Below are 26362 nucleotides of genomic sequence, written 5' to 3' on the forward strand. Positions count from 1 at the left end.
CACGTTAACAGGAGAAGAAAATTATTAATTTGTTTTTTTAAATGGCTGAGTTATTTGATTCTGAAAAGTAGCCACTGTGCAGAGATTATTATTATTATTATTATTCATTTTTTTCCCCCCCATCTGAAACTCACCAGCAAGTGTCCACCACAGCAACTCACCCCAGACACCACCAACCCCCCCCACCCCCCATCACTGGCTGTGGCCATCGTCCCCATCCAGGTGTCCCCAGGATGGGACACGGGGCTCCTTGTCCCCCTCCACGGTCCCTACTCACCTGGGACCACCGGCAGCATCCCCCTCACCCTGAGGGAGGGATCCCCCCCCCCAGGGACCCTCCTGGCACATCCAGGACCATCGGGAGCATTGGGAACATCCCCCTCACCCCACGGGGAAGTTTTTCTTCCCCCCCAGCCCCTCCACTCACTTGTTGGCCGAACATAAACCTTCAGCTTCAGGCAGGGCTTGTCCACCGTGTTCGGGGGGGATGCAGCTGCAGAGAAGCCCAGGAAAGAGGGGGGTTAGGGGGGGGGAGACAGCAACAGCTCAACCCCCCGTGGGACCAGAGCAGAGCCCACCACGAGGGTCCAGGTACGCCAGGACCCCCTCTGTGGCACTGCCGGGATGCCATGCTGTGCCATGCCAACCCAAGCCATGTTGTGTCATGACATGTCGTGACATGCTGTGTGTTGTCATGATGTGCTGTGTGTTGTCATGTCCTGTGTGTTGCCATGTGCTGTGTGTTCCCATGTTCTGTGTGTTCCCATGTTCTGTGTTCCCATGTGCTGTGTTCCCATGTCCTGTGTGTTCCCACATGCTGTGTGTTCCCATGACCTGTGTGTTCCCATGACATGCTGTGTGTTCCCATGTTCTGTGTGTTCCCATGTGCTGTGTTGCCATGTTCTGTGTGTTACCATGACCAGTGTGTTCCCATGTTCTCTGTGTTCCCATGCTCTGTGTGTTCCCATGACCTGTGTGTTCCCATGCTCTGTGTGTTCCCATGTTCTGGGTGTTCCCATGTCCTGTGTGTTCCCATGACCTGTGTGTTCCCATGTCCTGTGTGTTCCCATGTCCTGCGTGTTCCCATGTCCTGCGTGTTCCCATGTCCTACGTGTTCCCATGTCCTGCGTGTTCCCATGCTCTGTGTGTTCCCATGTCCTGCGTGTTCCCATGTCCTGCGTGTTCCCATGTCCTGCGTGTTCCCATGCTCTGTGTGTTCCCATGTCCTGCGTGTTCCCATGCTCTGTGTGTTCCCATGTCCTGCGTGTTCCCATGTCCTGTGTGTTCCCATGTCCTGCGTGTTCCCAGGTGCCGTGTTCCCATGTCCTGCGTGTTCCCATGTCCTGCGTGTTCCCAGGTGCCGTGTTCCCATGTCCCGTGTTCCCACACCAGGGGCACCCCACCCCAGCTCCATCCATCCCCAGGGCCGTGCGGGTGCCCTTGACCCGGGGCAGGGCCCAGAGGAGCTGTCCCTGTGCCCGGGAGGTTAATGGCATTCCAATTTGCCAGCTCGAGGAGGAGGTAATTTCTTTTCTTTCATGTCTGCTAAATAGGGTGCCTCAAAGAGGCATAATTTCTAATGTTCCGCATGAGGGGAATTCTAACTGGTTTAGCAATGATCAGCTTCACCATTTACTTCTGTGTAATCTCTCCCTAACGACATTAAAAAATAAAAAATAAATAAATAAAATGAAATAAAACGGGGCCGGGGTTCGGGGTGGGGGGGGGTTGGAGGGGGGAAAGAAGAGAGAGTTGTTGATGCAGTCATTCGGCGGGTGACATTTTGCAGGGGGAGAAGAGAGAGAAAGGGGGGGGTGAAAAAAAATGGTAATTTAATATAGATAAAAGGAACAAATTAAGTGGGCTGAAAACAGACGCTTCAGGAAAAAGGGGCAGAAATAATAAGGCAGATAAGGGAACGGATGGCGTGGGGAGGGGCACCCCCCCCCCCCCCCAGTATTTGGGGTCATTTTGATCGGGTTATAATTGGTTTTAACCTTTCTGGGTTCCCATCCCATGGGGGTGAAACCAAATCCCAGCATCCATGGGAAGCTCTGGTCACAGGGACAGGCACAGGGACACCCGGGCTGCTCCCAACTGCTGGAAGGTTTTGGGGAACCCCAAGGTGGAGCAGGAGCTCAGTGGGGTTTTGGGTCACCAAAAAGAACCGAGCTCAGTGAGGAAAAAGAACCGAGCTCAGTGAGGTTTTGGGTCACCAAAAAGAACCGAGCTCAGTGAGGTTTTGGGTCACCAAAAAGAACCAAGCTCAGCGAGGAAAAAGAACCGAGCTCAGTGAGGTTTTGGGTCACCAAAAAGAACCGAGCTCAGTGAGGAAAAAGAACCGAGCTCAGTGAGGTTTTGGGTCACCAAAAAGAACCAAGCTCAGTGAGGAAAAAGAACCGAGCTCAGTGGGGTTTTGGGTCACCAAAAAGAACCAAGCTCAGTGAGGAAAAAGAACCGAGCTCAGTGAGGTTTTGGGTCACCAAAAAGAACCAAGCTCAGTGAGGAAAAAGAACCGAGCTCAGTGAGGTTTTGGGTCACCAGAAAGAACCGAGCTCAGTGAGGTTTTGGGTCACCAAAAAGAACCAAGCTCAGCAAGGAAAAAGAACCGAGCTCAGTGAGGTTTTGGGTCACCAAAAAGAACCAGGCTCAGTGAGGAAAAAGAACTGAGCTCAGCGAGGTTTTGGGTCACCAAAAAGAACCAAGCTCAGTGAGGAAAAAGAACCGAGTTCAGTGAGGTTTTGGGTCATCAGAAAGAACCGAGCTCAGTGAGGCTTTGGGTCACCAAAAAGAACCGAGCTCAGGAGGGTTTTGGGTCACCAGAAAGAACCAAGCTCAGTGATGTTTTGGGTCACCAAAAAGAACCAAGCTCAGTGAGGAAAAAGAACCGAGCTCAGTGGGGTTTTGGGTCACCAGAAAGAACCAAGCTCAGTGAGGAAAAAGAACCGAGCTCAGTGAGGTTTTGGGTCACCAAAAAGAACCTCGCTGAGCATCACACACCCCAAGGAGTCCCCTTTCACTCACAGATGTAATAATACTCGTGACCGGGTCGGAACTCGAAGCCCAAGGAGAAGGGGGTGAAGAGCTGGAATTTCTCGGAGAACTTGAGGGGCCCGTTGGGGGAGTCGGGGCGGTTGCACTCCCAGCGTTTGAAGCCGCGGTGCCGGTGGTCGCAGGAGAGGTGCCCCTCGTAGCTGACCATGTAGAGCACGTAGCGCTCCATCCGCTCGGGCAGCGGCGCCTCGTAGTGCGGGCAGTAGATGTCCAGGTAGTCGTTGATGCTCACCTCGACCGTGTAATCCCCCCGGTGGAACCTGGAGGGGAAAAACAGGGAGGGGTTGAGAGGGAACGGGGGGTTTGGTTGGGGTAGGTAATGACCCCCCCCCCGAAAAAAGCAAAGGAATGAAAAAAAAACACGTGGAAAAATGCACACGCAAAAAAAACACCGCCCCAAACTGAAAGAAAAAACACAAAAAGGAAAGCAAAGGAAAAAAACTACAAAATAAAAAAGGAATAAACAAAAAACAAAATGAAACACGCAACAAAAAAACAAGAAAATGAACGAAAAGTATAACAAGAAACAAAAAAACAAAAAAAACCAAACAAAAAAGCAAAACCAACAAGAAAACAAAAAAACAAAAAAAATGAATGAAAAGCGAAACAAGAAACAAAAAAACAAACAAAAAAGCAAAACCAACAAAAAACAAAAAAACAAAAAAAAAGAATGAAAAGCGAAACAAGAAACAAAAAAACAAAAAACAAACAAAAAGCAAAACCAACAAAAAACAAAAAAACAAAAAAATGAACGAAAAGCGAAACAAGAAACAAAAAAACAAACAAAAAACAAACAAAAAAGCAAAACCAACAAAAAACAAAAAAACAAAAAAATTAATGAAAAGCGAAACAAGAAACAAAAAAAAAACAACAAAAAAAACAAACAAAAAAGCAAGGCCAACAAAAAAGCCCAAAAAACAAACAAAAAAACCCCAAAAAAGCAAAACCCAACAACATAAAAAGCAAAAAACAAACAAAAAACAAAACAAACAAGAACAACAAAAACAGAAAAAAACAAAAAACCAAACAAAAAATAAAACAAAAAAACAACAAAACCAACAACAACACCCCCCCCACCAAAAAAAACCAAACAAAAAAAACCCCACCAAAAAATACCAAAACAAAAAACCCAACAAAAACAACAAAACCAAAACAAAAAAAACCCAACAAAACCAAAAAAACCACCAACACAACCCTGGTTTGGTCGTGGCTGGGAAAAACCTGGAGAAGAAGAGGCAGAGGGGAGCCCTACTCGCTCATTACAACCCCCTGGTTGGTGCTCAGCAGGGACAGCATGGCCTGGGGGGGGGTGATGGCCACCCCAAAGCAAAATTTGGGGCTCTAAGACCCCCCCCGCACCCCGAAACAGAATTTGGGGCTCTAAGACCCCCCCTGAGTCTCCAGCAGGGCTGAGGCTGCCCCAAACTCCTCACCAGGGCTGTCCCCCAGCTCTGTCCCCTGGGGTGACCCAAAAGCAGCCCAGAAAGGGAAGGGGGGCCCAGGATATGGGGAGGGGGGCCCAGGATATGGGGAGGGGAGGGGGGGCAGCCCCCAGCCCCCCCCAGCTCGTTCCTGAGCCCCCGGGCACTCATTAAAAAGGGTTTTTCTCTCTCTCCCTCTCTCCTCCCCTCTCCTTTCCCCCAGCCCGTTGTGCCAACCCTGCCCCTGGCAAGGTAACTACAATGGGAAATGAACACAAAGGGCCGGGATTTACTGAGCAACACTTTTCAAACGCACGCAAAACAATACCAAAAAAAATAATAAAATGAAAAAAATTTACAAAAAGCCTCTTCCCTCTGCCTTTTATTTTACTTTATTTTTGTTTTAATTATTTATTTTAATGACGGCTATTAAAGCCCCAGCAAAGGCGACTCTAGCGGGAGGGCTCCTGCTTATCAGGGGAATAATAACAATAGTAATTATATTTTTCTGGGTGGGAAAAAATAAAAAAATCAACTAACTGCAAGGGCCTTCTCCAGATTGACAAATCTCTGCATTAATGCTGATCAGCTGTGACAAAAGGCACAGACAGGGATAGGTGCTGGTGGGGGGAGCACCCCCCTTCTGCTGGGGAAAGTTGGGAGCTGCAGGGACCCCCCCACGGGGCACCCCAGCTCCACCGAGCGTGGGAGAGACTCCTGTGTCCCCTGCCAGGCTGGCTGAGAGCTGGTGGCACCTCGGTCCCCATCCCTGTCCCCATCCACACCCCGGACCCCCCCACCCCGGGGGACACACCAGACCCCGTGTATGGCACTGTCACCCCTGAGGCCACGTGTCCCCTGGTGCTGGGTGACTTTGTCTCAGCTCTGTCCTGGCTTTTCCTTGCTGCTGAATCTTTATTTCTGCCCCGTTTCTCTGGTTCACCCCCTCCTATAAATATTCCATCTCTGCCTGAGCAAACATTCTCACCCTGGCCCCGCTGCAGGGTTGGGAGCTCAGGGTGTCCCTGACAGACGATGGAGCCAGTTTGGGTTTAATTGGAAACACTCCCAATGCCCACCCCTTTGCATAACAGGTGTGGGAATCCCCTGGAATAACACATTCCCTTGGACTCCCTGGAATAAAACATCCTTTGGATTACCCTGCATAAAATATCAGAGCTCATGAAGAGGCTTCACCACCCTCCCCTTCTCCTCCAGCACCAAACCCTGCCAGGACCTCGTCGCCTTCCCAAGGTTTCACCTCCTGGATCTTCACCCAGAACCCATCCAGCAAACCCACGGTCCTGGTTCTGGTCCCAACCACTGCCTCAGTTTCCCCTCCGGATAGCAGCAGCTCCCCCCAAAACTCCCCCAGGAGGGCAGCGACCCGGGGCAGGAACAAAGAGCTTTTCTCTCCCCGCAAGACCACCCAGTGTCCCAAGGGTTAAGTAATTTGGATTTTTCTTTCCTGAACAGCTTGAAAAGAGATATGATTGCACCCGCTGAAATACGGGGAGGGGGGGGAGATATTATGGATGGAAAAGAGCTATTTAAGCTGAAGAACGGTGCTGGCACGTAAACAAATGGGTATAAACTGGCCATGAATAAATTGAGGTTGGAAATCAGGAGGTGTGTAACTGCTGGAGGAGTGAGGGGGGGCAAAGAGAGGAGGGGGCTTCGGGGCAGGGGGCTGCTGGGTGCCCCCCTTGCTCCAAGGACACCCATCCTGCCAGGGCCACTCCAAAGCTTCCCTATGCTTTCATCTCCCAGCATCTCCTTCATTCAAATGGTCACAGCGTGATCAGGAGTAATAAGCCTATTACAGAGCAAAATAAAACACAGCAGCCACCCCCCCCCCCCCAGCCTCCCCTTCCCTTCCCCCCCCCAAAAAAACAGCCCCCTCTTAAAACACAACCTGATGGAAATTGGGCTGCACCACAGCCCCCCCGCCAGCTCCATCCCCTGGGAAATGGGCACAAAGCAGCTGCTGGGCACTGGGGAGTGGTGGGGAATGGCCCCCCCAGCTCTGTGCTGCAGCTTTACACTGCTTCTCCCCATGAATCCTGTTGCTCCGATGGTTCCTTGCCAGGGACCTTCCCGCTGCTTCGCCCAGGCTGCCCCCGGATCCTTCTCTTTCCCCGGAGCCGGATGGAGCCATGGGGGGGGGGGAGTTTGGCCACGTCTTGGTCACAGGCTCCATCTCCCACCCCAAAAAAGCCACTTGTGGATCCTTGAGGAGACAGAGCTGGGTGTGCCTGGACACTTGGGTCCGTCTGTTTTTGGTCCAACAGGGTCTGGGGTCTCCCCATCCCCTCCCACCCCACCAGTGCCGAGGTTATTTCAACCCCTTTGGTAAAATATTTTCCATGGCTGGAGAGTGACCCCGCGGGGACACTGCCACCTGGCACATCCCACCCACAGCGACCAGACCATGCTCGAGGTCTCACCCTGGCCTCCTCTCTCCCGGTGCCACAGAACCCAGGCGGTGCCAAAGCCCCGGTGGTCCCGGCAGCACCGCGCGCGCTCTCCGGCACCGTCCCCGGCACCGCGACAGCGACGTCGGCTCACGGAACGCCTGTAATGTGGTCCGGAGGGACCCGCCGTACACACACACCACCTAAATTATTTAATTTCTCCAAACTGCTGCACCTTTATAAATCATTAAAAGCTCCTTTTGATCTGTGTTAATGAGGTTTCCTGAGCGCCGCGGTGGGAAACGCACTCGGGCGCCAGATAGCGAATCAGCTAATTAAAAAAATAAAGAAGGAGCGAGTGGGCGGCGGGGTGGGAGGAGGGACGGGCTCGAGGGTTCCCCTGCCCTGGCCGGGTGGTGGGTTTGGGATGTCCACTGGGGTTTTCCCCCCAGGATAGGAGGGTCTCAGCTCTCACCAGGCACCCGATGGTGGAGCGGGTGGCCCAGCAGAGCAGGAAAAGTGTCGGGAAGTGAAATCCGTCAGGAACCACGCACAGGGCGGGGACGGCGGTGGAGGAATTGGATTTATTTTGAATTTTCCAAACGCTTGAGCCCTGCTCCAGCCAGGCTGCGGGTGCCACCCATGGCCTGCAGCACCCCTCACCCCGCTGCCCGCTTTTTTTTTTTCCCAAAAAAACCACCACAAACCACAAGCGCATCCAGCAGTTTTCCAGCCGGGAAGCCGGGACCGTGCGGAGCCGACAGGTCGGGTGGGGAGATACCGGTGGAGCGGGTGTCAGCATCACCTCAGCAGCCCTGACAGCTTTAATATCCATATTTATCTCAACTACAAAACTCCCAGCCCAGCTACATATTCAGCACCTCGATTACAGTTATCTGGGATGACGGTGACGGCTCCCACGGACGGGAGGTTACTTTGGGCTTAATGTCATTTGACAGCCCCGGCCGGCAGCCGAACCGTGCCCAGAGCTGCCCTGATGTTACTGGGATGAGTCCCCGTGGCACTGGTGGGACGTGTCCCTGTGGCACTGGTGGGATTTGTCCCCTTGGTACCGGTGGGATTTGTCCCCTTGGTACCGGTGGGACGTGTCCCCTTGACACCCCTTCTCCCCGTTGTGCCCATCGAGCAGGGCGAGTTCTGCCGCCACCCCCAAACTCGCCCCTTCTGGAATGGCTTTTTCCCAACTTTCTGGGGGTTCAGCAGAAGCCACCAGCATGGCACAGTGACAGGAACCTCGTCCCGTCTCGGCCCTGCTCCCACGGGAGACAAGGGCTCCCGTTACCTGGGGCAACAGCGGGGAAATTATGGCTGGCATCTAAATTGCCATCATTATGCTCCAGAGCCAACACTCCACATTTACACTTTATTGTCATCTTTTGCTTTAGGGAGATGCTGAGATATTACAGGACGGGGTGACAGAGTGGGATGAGATGGGATGCACGACGAGATAGACACGGAGATGAATGGGTACACCCCGAGCTATTATTTCAGCCTGTTTGCAGATCTAGAAAAAAAGAGCAGCAATCCCCACTCCCCCGGGCTACAGGGAAGCTTTATAACGGCGAAGAAAACAAAATTTGTTTAAATCCAAGAGCCAGCCTGCCAAACCGGTGGCGTTGGGTGGCAGAGTGCTGGCACCACGTCCCGCAGCCGCTCCCTGGACACACCAGGAGGTTTCCCACCAAACCGGTGCCGAAAATGCAGCCCCAGAGTCCCTACACGGGGCCAGGCACGTCCCGCTGCGGGGCTGGGACCCCATTTTGGGGTCACGCCCAAAGGAGCTCAGGGGCACCCCAAAGCAAAACTGTTCTTGATACTTGAAAGGCCGAGTTTCTCCTCCCCTCTGGCTTTTTTTTGCAAAGTTGCAGAAAGAAAAAGAAAAGCCAAAGCTGGGTATAGTTCACCCCCCCCCTCCCTGCACCGCATGGGGACCAGGAAGGGTAGAGTAAGGGAGAGCTGCTGGAAAAAGTGGAGGGGGAAGAAACTTGGTCTTTCAAGTATTTTCAAGGAGACAAGAAACAAAAAAAAAAAAAAAAAAAAAAAAAGAAGAAAAAAAAAAAAAAAAAGGAGAAGAAAAAAGCAAAGGAGTTCAAATAAATGAGAAGCTTTTCAGGAGAGAGAGGCAGGGCTGCTGAGCCTCCGTGGCCCTGTGCCGGCTCCAGGCTGCATTTCACTGGGCCCAGGAATGGGAACGGGAACAGGAATCTGCCACGGATTTTCCTTTCTGCCTCCCAAGGTCCCTCCCTGCCCCAAGACCCCATTACAAGGGAGGCCGGGGCTCCCCACACGGGTTTGGATCAGAGCTTTGGCCACGAGCACTGGTGACACCGAGGTGGCTGCCATGGCCACGTCCAGCACCGCGCCGGGGGTCGGATCCACACGCTGCTCCCACGACACCAGCAGGGACGACACAGGTTTTCCCCAGGCTCATGAGGCTGCTCCTTTTCCCTCCCCAAACCAGGGATTTTGGCAGCTGAGCACTCCCGTTTCCATGCGCCAGCCCCGTGCTCCCCCAGCCCCCACCTCCCCAACCAGCGAGACCCTTTTGGGGGGCTCCACCATCACCCCTGAGCAAAGCTCCCACGCGCAGCCGCTGCTGCTCCCCCCTCGTTACCATGGCTGCTCGTTAGCCCAGCACTGAGCCTGATCAATGCTGCCAGCCCCAGCCTGCCCTGCATTAATGCACAGGAACCCACCAGGCCCCAGGATGCTGGGCACTGCTCTACTTAACCTGCCCAGATTTTTCCTTGTGGTGCCTGCTTAGCACCCTGAGCAGCTTTGACACACCCCCCCCCCAGGATGCTTCTGACCCCTGCCTGGGAGCACCCAGGGTAGGGGTGCTGCTTGGGGGGTTGGTGGTAACCACACAAGGGTCCTTCTCCCCTGGGACTGCCACCAAAGGCAACACTTGGCCACCAGCTTTGGGCTTCAACGCCAGCTTTTGGTCAGTCGATGCTCCTGAACTTCCAGAAGCACCATCAAGGCAAGGGAAGGGTGACTTCTGCCCCATGGCCATGGGGCTGGGGACCCCCAAGAGGGCTCCGGGTTCTCTGGCCCAGCATTGGGACCCTCAGGTCACCGCACCCATCGACCCAGGCTGGGCCACCGTGGCCACTGAAGACCCCCGGGCTGGTCCATCAGGGCTGCCTCAGGTGCCCGGCCAGAGCCCCCTGAGCTGTTCTCCCCCAGGCACCCCAGAGCCACCCTCCCCTCCTGCTCCCGCAGTGCCTCTGGCTAAACAGAGATCAGAAATGTTAGATCTTCCTTAACATCTCCTGCCAGGCTGTCAGTGGCCCTCTCCAGAGTCCCCGGGCCCTCTGTTATGTAAACACAGCACATTCCCTGTCAAAGATTAAAAAAAAAAAAGGCTCATTTGCACATAAAAGCCGGCTCTGCACAGCGCTGCCACCCCGGCATGTAAGGGGGGCTGGAGGTTAAACTCAATAATAAAGCTGGGCCCAGAGGTCCCCGTTCAGCTCCCCCTCCTGGGCTCGGTGGCCACCGCGCTGGATTGGCCACGAGCCCACGAAGCCACGGAGTAAGAGAAGTGGGTGACGGGTCCTGCTGCACCCCGGGACTCCCACCCCGCCCCGGCGTTCTTCTGTGTCACCCCAAACTTCACCAGATCCCCAGCCCAGCACCGCTCCCAACCACACCGGGCGTCGCCGCTGGAGCCGCTCCCGGTCACCAGGCACGTGGAGCTGCTGGCTCTGGGACAAGCAGGAGGTGACACGGTGCCCCCTCCGCTCCTCTCTGGTGGGATGGCACCGGAGGGGGGGGTCTCAAGCCCCCGGGGAGCACCGGTGCCCGCCCGGCTCCAGCGTGGCGGCAGACGCCACAACTCGGGCTGAGGGCAGCACAGATTGAATCAGATCAGAAATTCATCCTCGGAGAGACGGCGGCTGGGACGTGCGGCAGGGGCTGTGCCGGAGGACACGCTGCCTCCACAGAGCCCTGCAGGGTGGGGTGAGCAGGAGGACTCGGGGGGACTGGAGGGGGACACCCGGCTCTGCCACAGAGGGCTCAGGAGGCTCGGGACGGGTGGCCCCGTGGATGTCGAGCGCGGCAAAAGGTGCTTGTGGTGGCGGCAAAGGGGAGAGGGGCAGCAGGGGGGGCGAGGGGAGGAGAGGTCGCCTGCTGTCCCCAGATCACGCGTGCACCCACAAACACCCTGCCCAACACGCACACACCTGTGAAAAGCCAGCCCGGCGCCTGTGCCCCGTTGTCCCGCACCCCCCATCCTGGCACGGGTCCTCCCATCCCATCCCATCCCATCCCATCCCATCCCATCCCATCCCATCCCATCCCATCCCATCCCCGCTCACGTCCCTGCAGCCATTAGGCCCAGCACGTCGCTCCCAGCCAGACCCCAGCCACGTGCCAGCCCATGCACGAGGCCACGCGTGTGCTCATCCGTGCTCCGGCTGCTCACGCTGAGCGCCCTAATTAACACGTCTGGCGAGGCGGGCGGGCGCTGATAACGGGCGCGGGACGGAGCTGCTGGGGGTTATCTGCCGGTGGCAGCCGGGCCCCCCGCCGCCCGCGCCGGCTCCAGGCCACAGCCCGCCGGGACGGCCGGATCAAGGCGCCCGTTTGGGGGTCTCTGGCGGGGGACGGGGTAAACAGCCCCTGGGGTGACCTCGTTAGCACCGCCGAGCCCCGGCGCTCCTCACGGCCGGGCCTGGCGCAGCGTCCCCAGAACCACGGTCCCGCCGAACCGTGCCGGCTTCTTGTCCCACCCGCTGCCACCTCCCCGCTGCCCGGCGGTGTCATCGGAGGGGTGGGGGACACCTCTTCCTCAAGACACCCACCCTTGGGGCTCTGAGCCAAACCCACCGTTGCCCTGGCGCAGCTTCCTTTGGTCTCACCTCGGGGTCACGACCCGGACGTGGCGCAGACCCGCGGTGACACCGGTGGGGTGGCCGCCGCCTCTGTGCCTCAGTTTCCCTGTCCCAGGGAACACGGTTTTCCCTGTCCCATCCTGCACGGTGCTGGTCCAGCAGCAGGAGCAGCAAACCAGGCGAGCCCTCCCCACCCCGCTCTGCCCGAGCCACACAAATTAATACGGCTAAACATGTGTTATTGCATTATTTCGGTTGTCGGCTGCTTCATTTTCTGGCGGTGTCTGTCTGGGTCCCCAGCGGTGGCAGCGGCCGGGGGGGTGGGGAGGGGGGCAGCGGGCGACTCTTTAACCTTGCAACGCTTTAATTCGCAGGAAATTTCACGGGAGCGGCGGGAGCGATTTGCTGAGCGCGTTCTGCCGGCGAGCGGGGCCGCGGTAATTTGATCGGCGGGAGCCGGGGAGCGCGGCGACCCCGCAATCACCGCCAAAACGCCGACGTGGTGGAAATCGGCCCCCCGAGGTGCTGCCAGCTGCCCGGCGGGGTCGCCGCGGCCCCGGGGACAGGTCGGGGCGGACGGAGGGACGCGGCGCGGCGGGACGGAGGCAGCGGGCACAACCGCGGCACGGGGCGGTGACCCCACGGCCCTCTGCCCCGTGGCACCCCCGGGGGACACCAGCCCCACCGTGACCCCCGCTGGAAAGGACAAGGCAGGACTCTGTCCCCCCTGCCCCGACGGTGACGGGCTGCGGAGCTGCGATTCATCATGCCAGGCCCTGACAGCTCCCTTTGACGGGGTCCCCGGAGAGGGGCGAGTGATGCCTTTCGTCTGACCAACGATTAATTGTTTCGTGGCTAATGATGAGCCCTGACTGGCAAAGCAGGTAGTGGCTGTCTGCAGGAATGAGACGCACCCCCTTCCCTCCTGCCCTTCACCCCAACGTGCCCCTTTCTCTACCGCCGGACCCCCATGGCAGGCTGGGGGAGTTGTGGGGCTCTGGAACTGCCCCCAGCATCCTTCCCACGGGTAGGTGCCCCCAAAAAGGGCACCCTGACACAGGCGGCCCTGTAAGGAAGGAGGTGCCGGCAGATGTTGGTTGTGCTGGTGAGACTGCCTGAAGTGCCAGTGACCACAGCCCCAGTGCTGATCCCCAACTGCTGGCAAGGCAGCAATAGAGAAAAATCCATTTGGGATCACTGGATCCACTCCCCCTGGCTGGCAGCGTGCAGCAGGGGAACGCGGGGCACCGGGCCCTGACACCACGGGGATGAGGGGAGGGACAGAGAAACCTGGCCTAGCGGGAGCTCGTCCCTCCCCATGGTCATCCTTAAGGTTCCTTCCAACCCAAACCGTTCCACGATTCTGTGATTCTCTGCGGGAAGGGACGCGGAATGGGGAGGGACACGTGCTCAAGGGCTTCAGCCCCAAGCTCGTGGCTGCAGATGGCAAAAGCCACACCAGCACCTGCTGCCCAGAGCCCTGCGAGGGACAGGGGCAAACTCCAGGGGTTGCAACGAGGACCGTGGCCCGGAGCAGCTCCCAGGGAGCCCGGCCCGGCTCGGTGCTGCAGCACGGGCAGGGCAGAGGGTGCAGTTAGGTGCGGGCAGGCACGGGGACCCCCAGGGTGCTGGCAGCAGGGAGGTGTGCTCGGGCCAGCCCCCTGCAAGGGAAAAAGCGACAGAGCCGTGAAAAGAAGCAAAATAATTATCGGGAGCTCCCAGCTTGGCCTCCCTGCCTGGTGCTTTCTGTTTAAGGCTAGTTAATAGCTAGTGTTCTCTGGTTAGGCCTGAATGACATTTCCAGAGTTATAATAACTGAGCTATTACTTGCCGTATTGATGCATTCCCCCTGCCGGCAGCGGCTCATCCCGCGCCGTGCCGCCCGGCCGCCGAAAGCTCCTTTAGTCAATAGCACTTCTATTTTTCATTACTCCCTGGAAATGTGGCTCTTGGAAGCTCATCCGTCATTCAATTACGCCCTGGTTCAGTCCTATCATACACGTGTCATAAAGTTCCTCAGATCTGAACTGCTGTTAATTTTCTGCGCCATCCCGAGGGGATGCCCGGGACGTGCCTGGAAAGCAACCAGGCAGCCGAGGGCATGCCGGGTACGGGCGCGGCGGGGAGCGGGGGCTGCGGCGGTGCCGGGGGGCTGCGGCGGTGCCGGGGGCTGCGGCGGTGCCGGGGGCCGTGGCCCTGCCTGGCGCGGGCGGCTCTCGGCCGGCCGGCTCACCGGAGAGCTCGGACGGCGCCGCGGCGGGGCCGGCGCACGCGACCTTGGCGGCGCGAGGGATTTATTCCTCTGCCTGGTTTATTCTTTCCTCAGGTGTTGGTTTAACAGGGCGAGCTCCCCCCCCCTTCCCCTTCCCCTTTAATCCTATCGGCATCTGTGTTCAGCACGTCCGTACACAGAATAATCACTTGCCTGGCAGATTTGTCACTTCACCAGATGTAATCGGGGAACTTTTTTTTTTTTTTTTTTTTCCTTCCTGAACCCCTCCTGATTTTCTGTTTCTTAGAAGCTGCAGCTCCTGGGCAGAGGCGGCTGCTGTCACAGGTGGTACCTGCTCCAGGTCATTCCTCCCTTAACCCACGGGTTTGCTTTGCCTGGCTTCGGAATCCAGCTGCGTTTGGGTGGAAGGAAGCAGAGAAGCTCTGAGGGTGGATGACAAACCCGGGGCTGTGCAGCTCCCTCCATCCTCTGCTGGGCTCTGGCACAAACCCAGCAGCTTGGGGAAGAAACAGCTCCCCAGACTCTGCTGTCCCCGGGTGGCCCATCCAGCCCCTGCCTGGGTGTCTCCAGCCCCGTGTGACAACGACTCCACCGGTGTCCTGCTCCCCCGCAGGACCCAGTGGGCCTCCCACGGGCTGCTGTCCCCAGGCTGGGATGGACACACACCCGGGTATCACTTGTCAAGCTCCAACACAGCTGCAGTGCCCCCAGCCCCGCTCCTCCACGTCCCCTTGAGGCAGCTCCAACCACACAAACAGCTTCCCAAGTCCTTTATAAACAAACATTCTGATCGGGAGGATGCTGCTGATGCTACATCAGGGCCAGTCCCAGCCACGGGGCTGCCACGAGGCTTTCACGGCCACCGTGACCATCACCAGCCCCTCGGGCCTGCTGGGAAGAGCCTCTGTTCCAGCTGCTGACCTGGGAAACTGAGGCACAGAGGGCTCTGTGCACCCTGGGGTGAGATGTGGGTCCTCAGCAGCTCCCAAAGCATCTGGGTGCCAGCAAACTGTTGGGATGTCCCCACCCTGGGGGGCTGGAGGACCCTCCCCAGTGGCTCCAGCCCCCTTGGGGTAGTGGTGGGTGGGCGGGCACCTCCTCCCAGGCTGGCATCTCCCCCGCTGCCCTCCCAACCTCACTCCCAGGCTCAGCTCTGGGCAGGGCTAATGACTGCTCTAATTGATCTCTGCCGAGGCTCTGCTCCTCGCCAGGAGATCGATGCTGGAACCTGCTCCAGGCTCTGCTTCTCCTTCCCTGCCCAGCCGGGCTGCACAGCCCCTCACCCACGGGGAAGCGCCCATCGATCCTGGCAGGGATCGATGCCACGGAGGAGAGGATGGAGGGGACAGCTACCACCCCTGCCCAGGGGACAGGGACAGCAGCCTCAGGCACCACAAACTCGGGGACAGAGCCTGGGGATGGGATGCCCCCTATTCCCCCCTCCACAGGGACATCCCTCTGCCAACATTGATGGCCCTGGCACTACCAGCACGCACAGAAAGAGCCACAACCCTGCACGGCACCTGGGTGGGTTTGCCCATCGTGGCTACATCACACCCTCACCCCCCCAAAAAAAAGAAAAACAAAAAACCCAGGTGTAAGTCCAGAGCAAAACAGTTCCCATGTGCCCTCCTCGCTTGCTTCTTCGCCTGCCTCTGTCCCCCCGTGTTCCCCCACCCAAATTTGACCTAATTTGACAAGATCAGCCAGGGTCTCTTCTCAGGGCTCACCCCCCCCTGCTCTTTTCACTGGGGTTTAAGCCTTTTCGCTTTTCCATTCACTCCAGGACTAATCAGATTAATGCCTGGCCCAGGGTGCTCCCCCTCCTTCACCCCCTCAACCCCTGGGGGGTTCTGGCATCTGACTTCAAGGTCGGGGCATGGCCATGCCAGGGGGGTCCCGGGGGGGGAAAGGGTGGGGGGGCTGCAGGGGGAGAGGGAGCGACCAGGGGCAGCAGGATGGGGATGAAAGCAGCAGCAGCAGCAGCTCCCATCCTGCTCTTCGGGGAATCCCTCCCTTCTCAGCCACGCCTCACGTTTCAAGTCAGGCTAAAGGAGCATCTCAGAACAGAATAAATTTAGTAACCAGGGTATTTTTGTCATTTTTTCCCCCCTCTTTTCACCCGTAAGCCGCATGCACCAGGGCTGCTCCATACCAGCTGCCCTTCCTCAAGGACCAGGAACGTGATGCTCTGCCTGCCAGCAGCCACGGATGAAACCAGGACCCCAACTCTGACCCAGACCCCTCCTGGACACACACGAGACCTGAAGCCACCAAGGACACGCAGCAGCACCCACGCCTGGGCCCCCAGCACGCCCAGTAGGACCCCCCCAGCCCAGCCTTGCTCCTCAGCAGCTCTGGAAAGGGATTAATTCCATCACTAGAAACTTTACAGCCCCATCCTGCTCACCTCCCCACGTGCTCCAGCCACAAAATCACCTAATCCCCCCCTCCTAAACCTTAAAAATTGATTTCAATTCACTTTGGCCCAGCTCTGCACACAAATGCATTCGACACGGACACTCTCCCCCGGCCAGGATTGTATGCAAAGGCAGTTAGGGGTCAATGAATAATTCATACTCTGCTGTCTTTGAGAATTATACTGTGGAAAAATAAATCTGAGACTATATAAAAAAAAATAAAAAATAAAAAAAAAAAAAAGGAAAAAAAAAAAAAAAAACAAGGAAAAAAAACAAAGAAAAAAAAAGAAAAAGAAAGAAAAAAGAGGCTGGGGGCGGGGGGGGTTGGCTCTTGCCCCTTGGCCAAACTCGGGTGCGGGGATGAAAGCGTCGGCGTCTCCTCTTCCATTGAGCAGCTCAACATTCAGGTCTGTGCGGAAACCACCTCAAATCCTTCCTGTGCTTTGTTCTGCTGCCTTTCACCCGCCTCGCACCCAGCTGGGGAGGGGGCACGGCGGGCTGGGGGGGGGGCTTTGAAGAAACCCACTCATCCGTTCGGCTGGTTGAGTTCAAGGGGCAGCATGGCGGGGCGGGCAGGGGGCTGGGGTGAGCTGGGGGTTAGGGGGGGTGAGCTGGGGGCTAAGGGGGGTGAGCTGGGGGTTAGGGGGGGTAAGATGGGGGCTAGGGGGGGTGAGCTGGGGGCTAGGGGGGGTGAGCTGGGGGGCTGGAGGAGCAGGGGGCTGTCCCGGGGACAGCGTGTCCCTGTCCTGACAGAGCCAGGACCCCCCCAGCATCCCCACGCCAGCGTCACCTCTGCCTCCCACCCATGGACTTGGTGAGCCCAGGGAGAAGGTGGGAGGTTCCACCCCGTGCCCAAAAGGGTCCCAGGGGGTCAGGGTGGGTTTTGGGGTGCCTGCACCTACCCCGTGCCCACCAGTGCCAGGTGTGGGCTGGGTCACCCTTCCCTGCTGGTGGGGGCCACGTGCTCGCAGCACGATGTGCTAACGGGGAGGGAAAGAAGCGGGAGTCACTTTAATTTGGCTATTTAAAAATAAAGAAATAACAGAGGCTTTGAAAGCCCGGAGGGGTCCCAGCGGAGGGACCTCCATCTCCCCCTTCAAAGGCCGCCTCCGCTTTCTTCCCCCCGTTCACAGCACACAAAGGTGCACGAGCACTTTCGTCTCTGTGGAAAGACCTTTTTAATTGGTTCCAGGCAGAAGGTTAAAATCTCTCCCCTTCCCTGCGTGCTTTCCTGAGCGGGAAAAGGAAGCGGGGGGGGGGGGGAAATAAAAAAAGGCAGAGGGGAAGGTGGGGGGTTGTTTGGAGGCAAAGCATCTCTGCTAAACTGGGCAGCACCCAGGGCCAATGTCCTCTCTGCAGGAGTCCAGGGTGGCCGCGGGTGCTGGGGGTCCCTGGTGGGAGAAGGGGAGGTCAGGGTGGCCGTGCTGGGGGGGTGGGAAATGCCCAGTGTGAGGACGCCCAGCGCTCCCACAGAAGCTCAAGGAATGCTGCGGGGATTCCCAAAAAAAAACAAGGAAGGACAAGGCCAGGCAGGGGGCACAGGGAGCTGCTCCAACCTCCACGGATCTCCCCAGGCTGCAGAGCCACCCCCCCCCCCCGGCCCGGGCACACCCCCACTTGCCATCATCCCCAGCGTGGTGGCCCCGTGGCAGCGTCCCCAAGCGTCACACCCGGCCCCTCACGGCTCCCCCATCCCCGCCGCCGTCCTCCCGGCACTTGTGTTTCCTTTCACGGAAGGGGGAGCTGAGAAAAACGCATCAATTATTGAGCCGGGGCGCGGCGAACCCGCCACGTCCCCCTTGCTGATGCGGCTCAGGTAGAGCCGCAGTCAGACACCTCCCGCACGATCGCCTGCAGGGCGCTGCCGACGCTTCAAGGTCACTGTTCCTGAGGCTGACAAAAGGCACAGGGAGGGGGGGGAGAAGGTGGGGGGGGGAACAGTGCCCATCCCAACTTCTCTCCCTGCTGGCACGGCCCAGGATGGGATGGAGTGGCAGGATGCTGAGGACGGGCACTGGCAGCTTCCCCGGGCGATGCCATCCACCCAGCAGGGCAGGATGATGGGGGACACGCTGAGGCTCCTGGCCTGGGGTTGGGGACATGGCAGAGCTCCTGGACGTGGGTCGGGGACACGGCAGGGCTTCCAGTAGGATGGGGACACGGTGAGTCCCTCCAGCAACACAGTGTATGAGGAGTGGGTCAGGCACGGCTGGATGTGTGTGGATCCAGACGTTTTCCCCCAGCAGCTGGAAAACACTTCCCCCCACCCGGGAAGTGCTGGGCAGTCCCTTCCAGCACCCTGTGCCAGCTCTGGTGGGAACAGGCAGCACGGGTGAGCCGTGTAGCACTGGCACAGCTGTGTGCCAGAGCAGGACTCACCACGGCAGAGGGACAGGGCGGCCTGGCAAAGGCACGGGGTAGCCTGGCACAGCCACAGCAACACCGGCTCTGCCACAACCTCCTGCACATGAGCCCCACCCCAACACACCCCTCACAGCTACAGGAGCCCCACCCCAGCACACACCCAGCAGCTCCAGGGACATTTCACAGCCAAAACCACTCCCAAACACTCTCCCGAAGGACACACCAACACCTCCTGCTCCAGGCAGGGTGCCCACAAGGGACAGGGACAGGGTGTGGTTTTTTGGCCCTTCCAACCTCAGAGTGGAGCACGGAAAACCATGAGCAAGCCTCAGAAACCCGCTGGAAGACCCAGGACCCGGGCTCCTCACACTGCCACGGCTCCACGCTGTGTTTGGTGACAACCAGGGACAGGAGCCACAGACCAGAGCCTCCCAGATCATCCATTCCCATCTCCTCCATACCAGGCTCTCCTTCTCCAGCTCCACTCAGCACCAGGGGGCAGGATGGGGGCTTTCCCCAGTCCTCCTCTTTGCTCCACTGCAGCTCCCAGTCCCCTCCAGTCTCTGTTGCTGGGGATGCTCTCACTGTCACCAACTCTCCATCCCAGGGTCTCCAATGTACCCCCATCAGCCCAACCCCCCCTCCCAGCCTCTCCAGGAACCTGGTGAGACCCCCGTTTTGTGCCAGCACCCACGGCTGAGCTGGGAACACCCTCAGCTCCTGCCTTGGCGACTTCACGTGGGGAACCTCCCGTAGCAGAGGTGCCCGGAGCTGAGTTAACCCCAGGGTTCCCCCTGACACCTCGAAGTCCCCCTCTGAGGCCTCCTACTCAGCTCCCCACACCAGTTGCCCCCCAGTTCAGCACTGGGATGATCTCTGCAAGGCACGGGGCCGCCCAGTGGTGTTCCCAGGTGGATGGGCTTTACGGGGTCACGGAGGAAGGGACCGGCACAGAGATTTCAGCAGCGTTTTACCATCGGAAAAAAAATTAGAATCACAATATTAATTAATCCTCAAAGCACTTTACGAACATTAACTAATTAAGCCTCCCAACACCTCTGCGAGGCAGGGAAGGTACCATTGTCCTCGTTTTACAGCCACGGAAAACGAAGCGCGTGCGCGGAGGCGACGCGACCCGCCCAAGGTCGCTGCCAGTGGGGTGAAGGTGGGATGGGGACCCCAAATTTTTCCCCGGGCACCCCCTCGCCCATCCTGAGCAGGAGGGCACCCGGCAAAACCCACCAGAGCCCAGGGCTGAGTTAAAATAGAAAAGGCTGGGGGCTTTATGGAAAGCACGGCCCGACCCTGTGCGGTTTCAAAGCGACTGGAGGCCCCGGCTGGGTTATCAACCGGTGTCTCAATCACACGGCATCGATCCGGATAATAGCCAGCAATTGTTCAGATACAATATCATAAAGTCCCTTTAACTACAGCCATAAAGCTTCCCCCGCCTGCGGCACACGCGGCGCCGGGGGACGGGGGGCAGAGCCCCGCAGTGGGACGGGGGCAAAGCCTCAGCCCCACCGAGTGCCACGAGCACGCGTGGGAGCCGCCGTCCCCACACCACCCACCCTCACAGGGACGAGGTCACCTGGCCCTGTCCCCATCCCCTGAGGATCGTTCCCCATCTCTCCTGCACTCCTGTGCTGCAGGGGACGCCGAGCCTGCCCTCCACACCCCTCCTGGGAACCCGTGCCACATGGCAGCGGGGTCAGGGCGGCTCAAAGGCGGCCGCTGAGCTTGGCCCTTTTAAGTTTTAATCCCCAGGATTGACTGTGGTGAGAAGAAAACAGGCAATGACAGCCCCAGCCCCCCCGTACGGTGGCTGTGAGCCCCCTCGGACCCCCCGGGTTTGCTCTCACAGACACGGGGATCCCAACCAGGCAGTGCCAGGACCCCCCCCGGGCTCTTCACCGTCAGCCCCCCGGCTCCAGGGGGTTTGTGTCCCCGCAGCAGCCACGGTCCCTGCCCCGGTTCTCCACCAGCAATCGCCGTCTCTGCTTTCCACGAGAGGTTGGTGGGGTTTTGGTCACAGGCAGCCCCCGGGGACGCTGCCGGCAGCCCCCGCCTGCGCCGGAGAACGCCGCTTCCTCACCCGCTGCTTCCCACTGCTTAATGAGCACAAAATATTTCCATGTTGCCAATTACTTGGTTCGTTTGTGCTGCTGCGGGCAGCGCCGATGCAGGGAAAATCCCGATAGAGCTGCCCTGGCCCCTGGGAAGATGGGGGGAACCCCGGCTGGGTCACCCCACCCCGTCCAGGGCTGAGCATCCCCATCCTCACCTCAGCCCCCACAGCCCTCTCGACCCCAGCCCCACGTTTGTTAGCAGCCAGTTAATGGCTTTCCCGTTTCCCCAGTGTGACACGGGAGCTGCTGTGGCAGGAAAGCAAAGATTTTCCAGGGATCCAAACCATCCCTGGAGGGGCACAGTGAAGCCTCCTGGCCACAGGACCCAGCTCAGGCTCCTCAACTGTCCCCATGCCTAATTACAAACATCCCCAGGGCTGCTGCTGCTACCCCCACTCAGGCTTCATAACCCCTCTTTTTGGCTTCTCATGGGGCTGAGGCCCCCCAGTTTTACTCTGCTGATTTACACCAGCATTAAGATGATGACCTGGGGGCCAACCCACCACCATGGGGCCAACCCCAGCTCTGCCACCCCACCCAGCACGGAGCAAACCCCGAGCGGCACCGCAGACACGTGTAGGACCCTACAACACCTTGGCTGGGTCCATCCCAACTGGGGGACTGATCCCCCCACGGTCCCCCGGGCAGGATTTCCAGCCTCTCCCCCACTGGGATCACTGCCATAACGCCGGCATCAGAAAAACATTAACCCAGGTCTGGCCCCGGGAACGGCGGCGGCTCCACCTGTGCCCGTAAATCCTCCCTCGCCAGGCAGCCCCGCGCGGGTGATTTATAAGGTGAAACAAGTATTACAATGTCTGAGGAAAAAAAATACACAAAAAAAAAAGACAAAAAAAAACACCTCACCCCAAAATACCAAACCTAAAAACCTGCCCAGCTGGGCTGCACTCCCACTGGGGATGGGGTCCCGGGGTGCCGCGGGATGCCCTAACGGAGTCAGCGCAGCTCTGAGCCACCACATCCCCACATCAGCCTGGGCAGGGCTGGGGGGGCAGCCCCTCCCATGCCTGGGGCTTTGGGGACACCATGGGGACACCATGGGCACCCCTTGGGGAGCTGCTGGGGGGGACACTTTGGTTCCCAGTTGAAATTCCTGGGTCTGGAGATGGAGGAGGACGCGCGGTGCAGCGGGATACGGTGCTGGCAGAGCCCGTGTCCTCCTCAATCTCTCCGTGCACTCCACGAATATTAATTGCTTAATTTAGCCTCTGGCAGAGATCCTCACCTTAAGAGCGGAGAAACTGAGGCTGGGAGGGGGGAAGCCATTTGTCTCTGTGTAATGAGCTGGAAACCGGATCCAGGACTCACACCCCAGCTCACTGTCTCAGCGATGGGAGTATCCCTCTGCCTTATCCAAAAGCTTTCTATTTTAAAAGACAACATTATGAGTTATTATTATTAATCAGCTTTGAAACGTTGTTGGGGTTTTTTTTTTTCCTTTTTGGAGTCCAGATTCCCAGTGCTCTGCACCCACGCTGACCCCAACACTCCTGCTGCTGCCCAGCCCCGCCGGAGCTGCACATCCCAGCACTGCAGAGCTCCAGGGTGGAAATAAGGCAAAAAAATGGACAAAATGGACAAAAAACGGACACCTCATGGTGATGAGACCTCGGAACCACCAACCCCAAGAACCGGCACAGAAAGCTGGGACCCCAGCCCCACTCTGAGGGGAAGGCAAACAAACCACGGTGAGGAATGTGAGGCAGCGGGTGTGTTGGATGCCACCTCCCGAGCCCACATCCCATGGCAGAGGGTGATCCCTGATCCCATCCCTGGTTTTAGCCAGGGATTCCACCCCACAGGGCCGGGCAGCGATGCTGGGGCACCGTGCAGGGTAACCAAGACCTGGAAAGCCAACAGAATCCCAGGGGGATGGCGCTGGATGAGCCCTGGAGCCAGGAGCTGGTTTTGTTCTGGACGGTGGATTGGATTCTCTGTTGGAAACCAAACCAGGAGGCACCATTTTGAGTGGTGCCAGGAACGCCGCGCGCCGGTGCCGTATCCAACGGCAGTTGTACAACCACAGCACGGTGCTGGTGACAGAGGGGATGGTCCCTCTGCAGCCTTGGGGACATGGCCACATCTCCATCCCAAGTCCCACCAGAGCTGGGAGGTCCTCCTGACCACCAGGCAGGAAGGATCCCATGAAAGCCAAGGAGAGAGTTTGGCTTCCCAAGATGGATGCGACGCCTTGGAACAGCGAGGGGCCGACCACAACACCCCGAGAGGCTCTGGCAGGAGCACCCAGCACTGAGCACCCAGCCGGGACCAGGACTGCTCAACCACCAAGCTCTGAATTTTCCAGCAGAACCACGGGAAATTTCAGCGAACACCCAAAACACCAGGAGGGGAAACCCTTGGGGAGAGCATCTTCGCCGGCAGCACCATCTCCCCCACCTCCAGCCACCATGGCCGTGCTGAGAATTTGTCTGGGATTTGTGCAAAGTCCCTTCCCAAGGGCCGGCACGCCGGCTCAGGCACAGGCAGCTCCAGCAGGGTGCCTGGCAAAATCGTCTCGGTAAAAAAATAAAATACAATTTGCAACAGAAAATTTGCAAGAGGAAGCGTCAGTCAGCGAGGACGCCGGGGCGATGGGAAGCGGGGAATTCCCGCTGGAAAGCCCGAATATAGACACAGATTCCTGGTGCGCCGGCAGGAGGAGGCGGGTGAAGGTTCCCTTTAATTTCAGGGCAAGGGCAAAACAAGAACTGTTCGGCAAATGTTTACGTATTCCTTCTTAAAAAAAAAAAAAAAAAAAAACCAAATTAAAAACTAAACGAAACAAAAAAATCCCAACCCTGCCATTTCCAAACGTGCTGGAATAAAAGCTCCCAGCCCCGCGGGCGCTCGCCAGGCGCAGCCCCCACGGCCTCCCCAGCAAGGGGCAGACAGACAGAGGGACACTGCCCCATCCCGAGGAGCAGCATCCCCAGCCCTGGGACCCCCGCCCCGCATCCCGGGGGGCTCTGCCCCGTGTTTTTCCACTCAATTTCCTCCCCGAGTCGGCAGCAGATAAATCCCTCTGCCGAGGCAGGCGGCCGGAACGGCAGAGCCAGCGGTGCCAAGTTTAATAAGCAACCCTGATCAAGAAACCAGATAATAATTGGGATTATCGAGCTGGCTGGGAAAAGAGCTTCCCGGCTCCTGGCAGCTGCTCCTGACCGCACCGACACTGCCACCGGGGTGGCAATGACACCAGTGGGGACACCGGTGGCACTGGGATGGCTGCCGGGCACGGCGAGGCCGGGACGTGGCCAGGGAACGGTGTCAGCTCATTTATAATTTTTTTTAAAGAAAAAACAAAAAAGAAAAAAACCCACTGACGCAGAGTCAGCACCAGTGGCACGGGGGACACAGCCACAGCCCTGTGCCCCCCAGGACCACCTGGGGACCCCCACTCTATCCCAGCTCCCTGGGGGAAGCGCCGGTGCCGGCGCCGTCCTCGTGGCTGCGGGAGACTCAGCCGCCCAAATAATCCCCTTGCAGTTGGATTTTGTGCAGGGCATGAGGTCTGGGGGCTTTTTTTTCTCAGTGAAAACTGGATTGGAAAACGGAAGAATTGGGATTTTTCAAGTTCTCTACAGGGTCAGGCTTGGCTGATTTTATTTTACTGCAAATATAAATAAGGCTTTAAAAAAAAAAAAAAAAAAAAATCAAGCCAGCGTAAATAAAAACCCCACCAGACGACACAGTAAGAAATCCTGCTGGAGGACAGGCAGAAATATCTGTAGCCGGGCTGAGCGCTCAGAAATATTTGTATTTGCTGTCTAAACACTTTATCTGTTTCCTAGCACATGGGAGAGTTTTGCTCTCCGTGTAATGTTAAAGAAAAAAAAAAAAAAAAAAAAAATGATACAAATAATTTCTCCTCTTCTGCAGAAAAAAAAAAAAAAAAAATTAAATTCCTACAAAACTTGGTTTGCAGACACATGAGGGGAAACAGCAACCACTGCCACTGAAATCAGGCTGAGGGCCACGCACAGCAAATCCATGGAGGAGGAGGAAGAGGCTGAGGGACCCAAGGACCGTTCCCACCTCCCATCCTTACAAACCCCCTGGAAATTTCTTCCCCTTTTTACCAAAACCGGTGGCCCTGGGGCTGGGAGCCTGGGGCAGAGGTGGGGGGGGAATTTACCTTTTGTACAAAAAGATCTGAAACACCTATTTTAATCGTGGGGGGGATTCAGGGTGGGGAGGGAGCTTCGATCAAAGCACGTTCCTGGATGCAAATAAAAAGTAGTGAGGGATGGTTGGAAGCTCAGCAGATCCAGGAACACCGGGAGGGCCCGGGCGGGTCCAGGCTGGTTTGGTGGGACCAACCCTGTGCCTGCAGCCCCCTGGCACTGGCACAGGGGCATGCGAGGGGATGGCAGCTGCAGGAAGAAATTGGAAAACCCCACAAAAGCCAAATTAAGGCTGAGAGGAACGGGGGAAAAAAAAGCCAAGAAAAAAAAAAATTGGTGGGTTGGAAAAGCTGGGGTGCTGAGGGAGCCCATGGCTGAACCCCATGGGAATGGCACCGTGGCTGCCCCTCTGGCACAAACCCACCAGGGCCACTTCAGCTGGGACAGGGTGGCCCAAGGAGCCTCTTCCTCACCACGGCATCACCACCTGGGACACGCAGGAGCCGCTGCCTCGTGCCAGGGATGGGCACAAGTCTGGGGGTAAAGCTGGGATCTGGCACATGGACACCAAACTTCTGCTCCTCCAGGAGCCTCCGTCCACCCTGCCCAGCTCCCACGGGCAAAGGTCTCAGACCCTGTGAGATCAGCAACAGGACAGGACAGGGCGGGTGTCACCCGGTGGGGACATCACGACTGTGCTGCCACCACCAGCATGGAGCCTCCTCAGCAAACCCCAGGTGTGGGGTTGGCATCTCTCCTTGGCAGTTACCCACCGGGTTTGGAGCTGAAAATGGGAATTTCAGCAAAGGTGTCCCCAGACACCCTTTGGGACAAAGCTCCCACCGGCAGCTCCATCACCGTGGTTCTCACCATCACCAGCCAAGGAGGCCCCAGTGCCTCATCCTGGCAGAGCCAAACCCAACTGCTGACCCCAGGAGGGTCCAGTCAGCCCCACATTGCCCCCATGAGCCCCCCCATGAGCCCATTGGCCTCCAGTGAGGCCCCATGATCCCACTGCCCCCTGAGAAGCCCCCCATGAACCCATTGATCCCCAGTGAGCCCCTCGTCCCCCACTGCCCCCCATGAACCCATTGTCCCCCAGTGAGCCCCTGATGAGCCCATTGCCCCCAGGGAGCCCCCCAGCCCTGCAGCAGCCCCCCCCCCAGCTCACAGCCTCCTCTCCCTCTCCTTGGCTTTTGAGCAAGGAGCCTCATTAAGAGGTAATTAGCTCCCGAACAATGGGAAGCTATTTAGCAGCCCAGCCACAGCAGCATCAACAAGCAAAGGGGGAAAAGGAGGGAGGAGAAATAAATAAATAAC

General features: G+C 57.7%; 1 protein-coding gene across 1 annotated transcript in view; it reads right to left on the minus strand.

Moving 5' to 3' along the window:
• Positions 1 to 26362, minus strand: part of EFNA2 (ephrin A2) — a 36231-nt gene that overhangs the window by 3002 nt on the left and 6867 nt on the right. Inside the window, exons 2-3 of the mRNA XM_071727661.1 lie at positions 3025 to 3314; positions 428 to 493 (exon numbers count right to left, since the gene is read on the minus strand). Coding sequence (XP_071583762.1) covers positions 428 to 493; positions 3025 to 3314 — 356 coding nt within the window. The remainder of the gene's footprint in view (positions 1 to 427; positions 494 to 3024; positions 3315 to 26362) is intronic.

This window comes from Heliangelus exortis, chromosome 28 (assembly GCF_036169615.1).
Source record: "Heliangelus exortis chromosome 28, bHelExo1.hap1, whole genome shotgun sequence".
Taxonomy (NCBI): Eukaryota; Metazoa; Chordata; class Aves; order Apodiformes; family Trochilidae; genus Heliangelus; species Heliangelus exortis.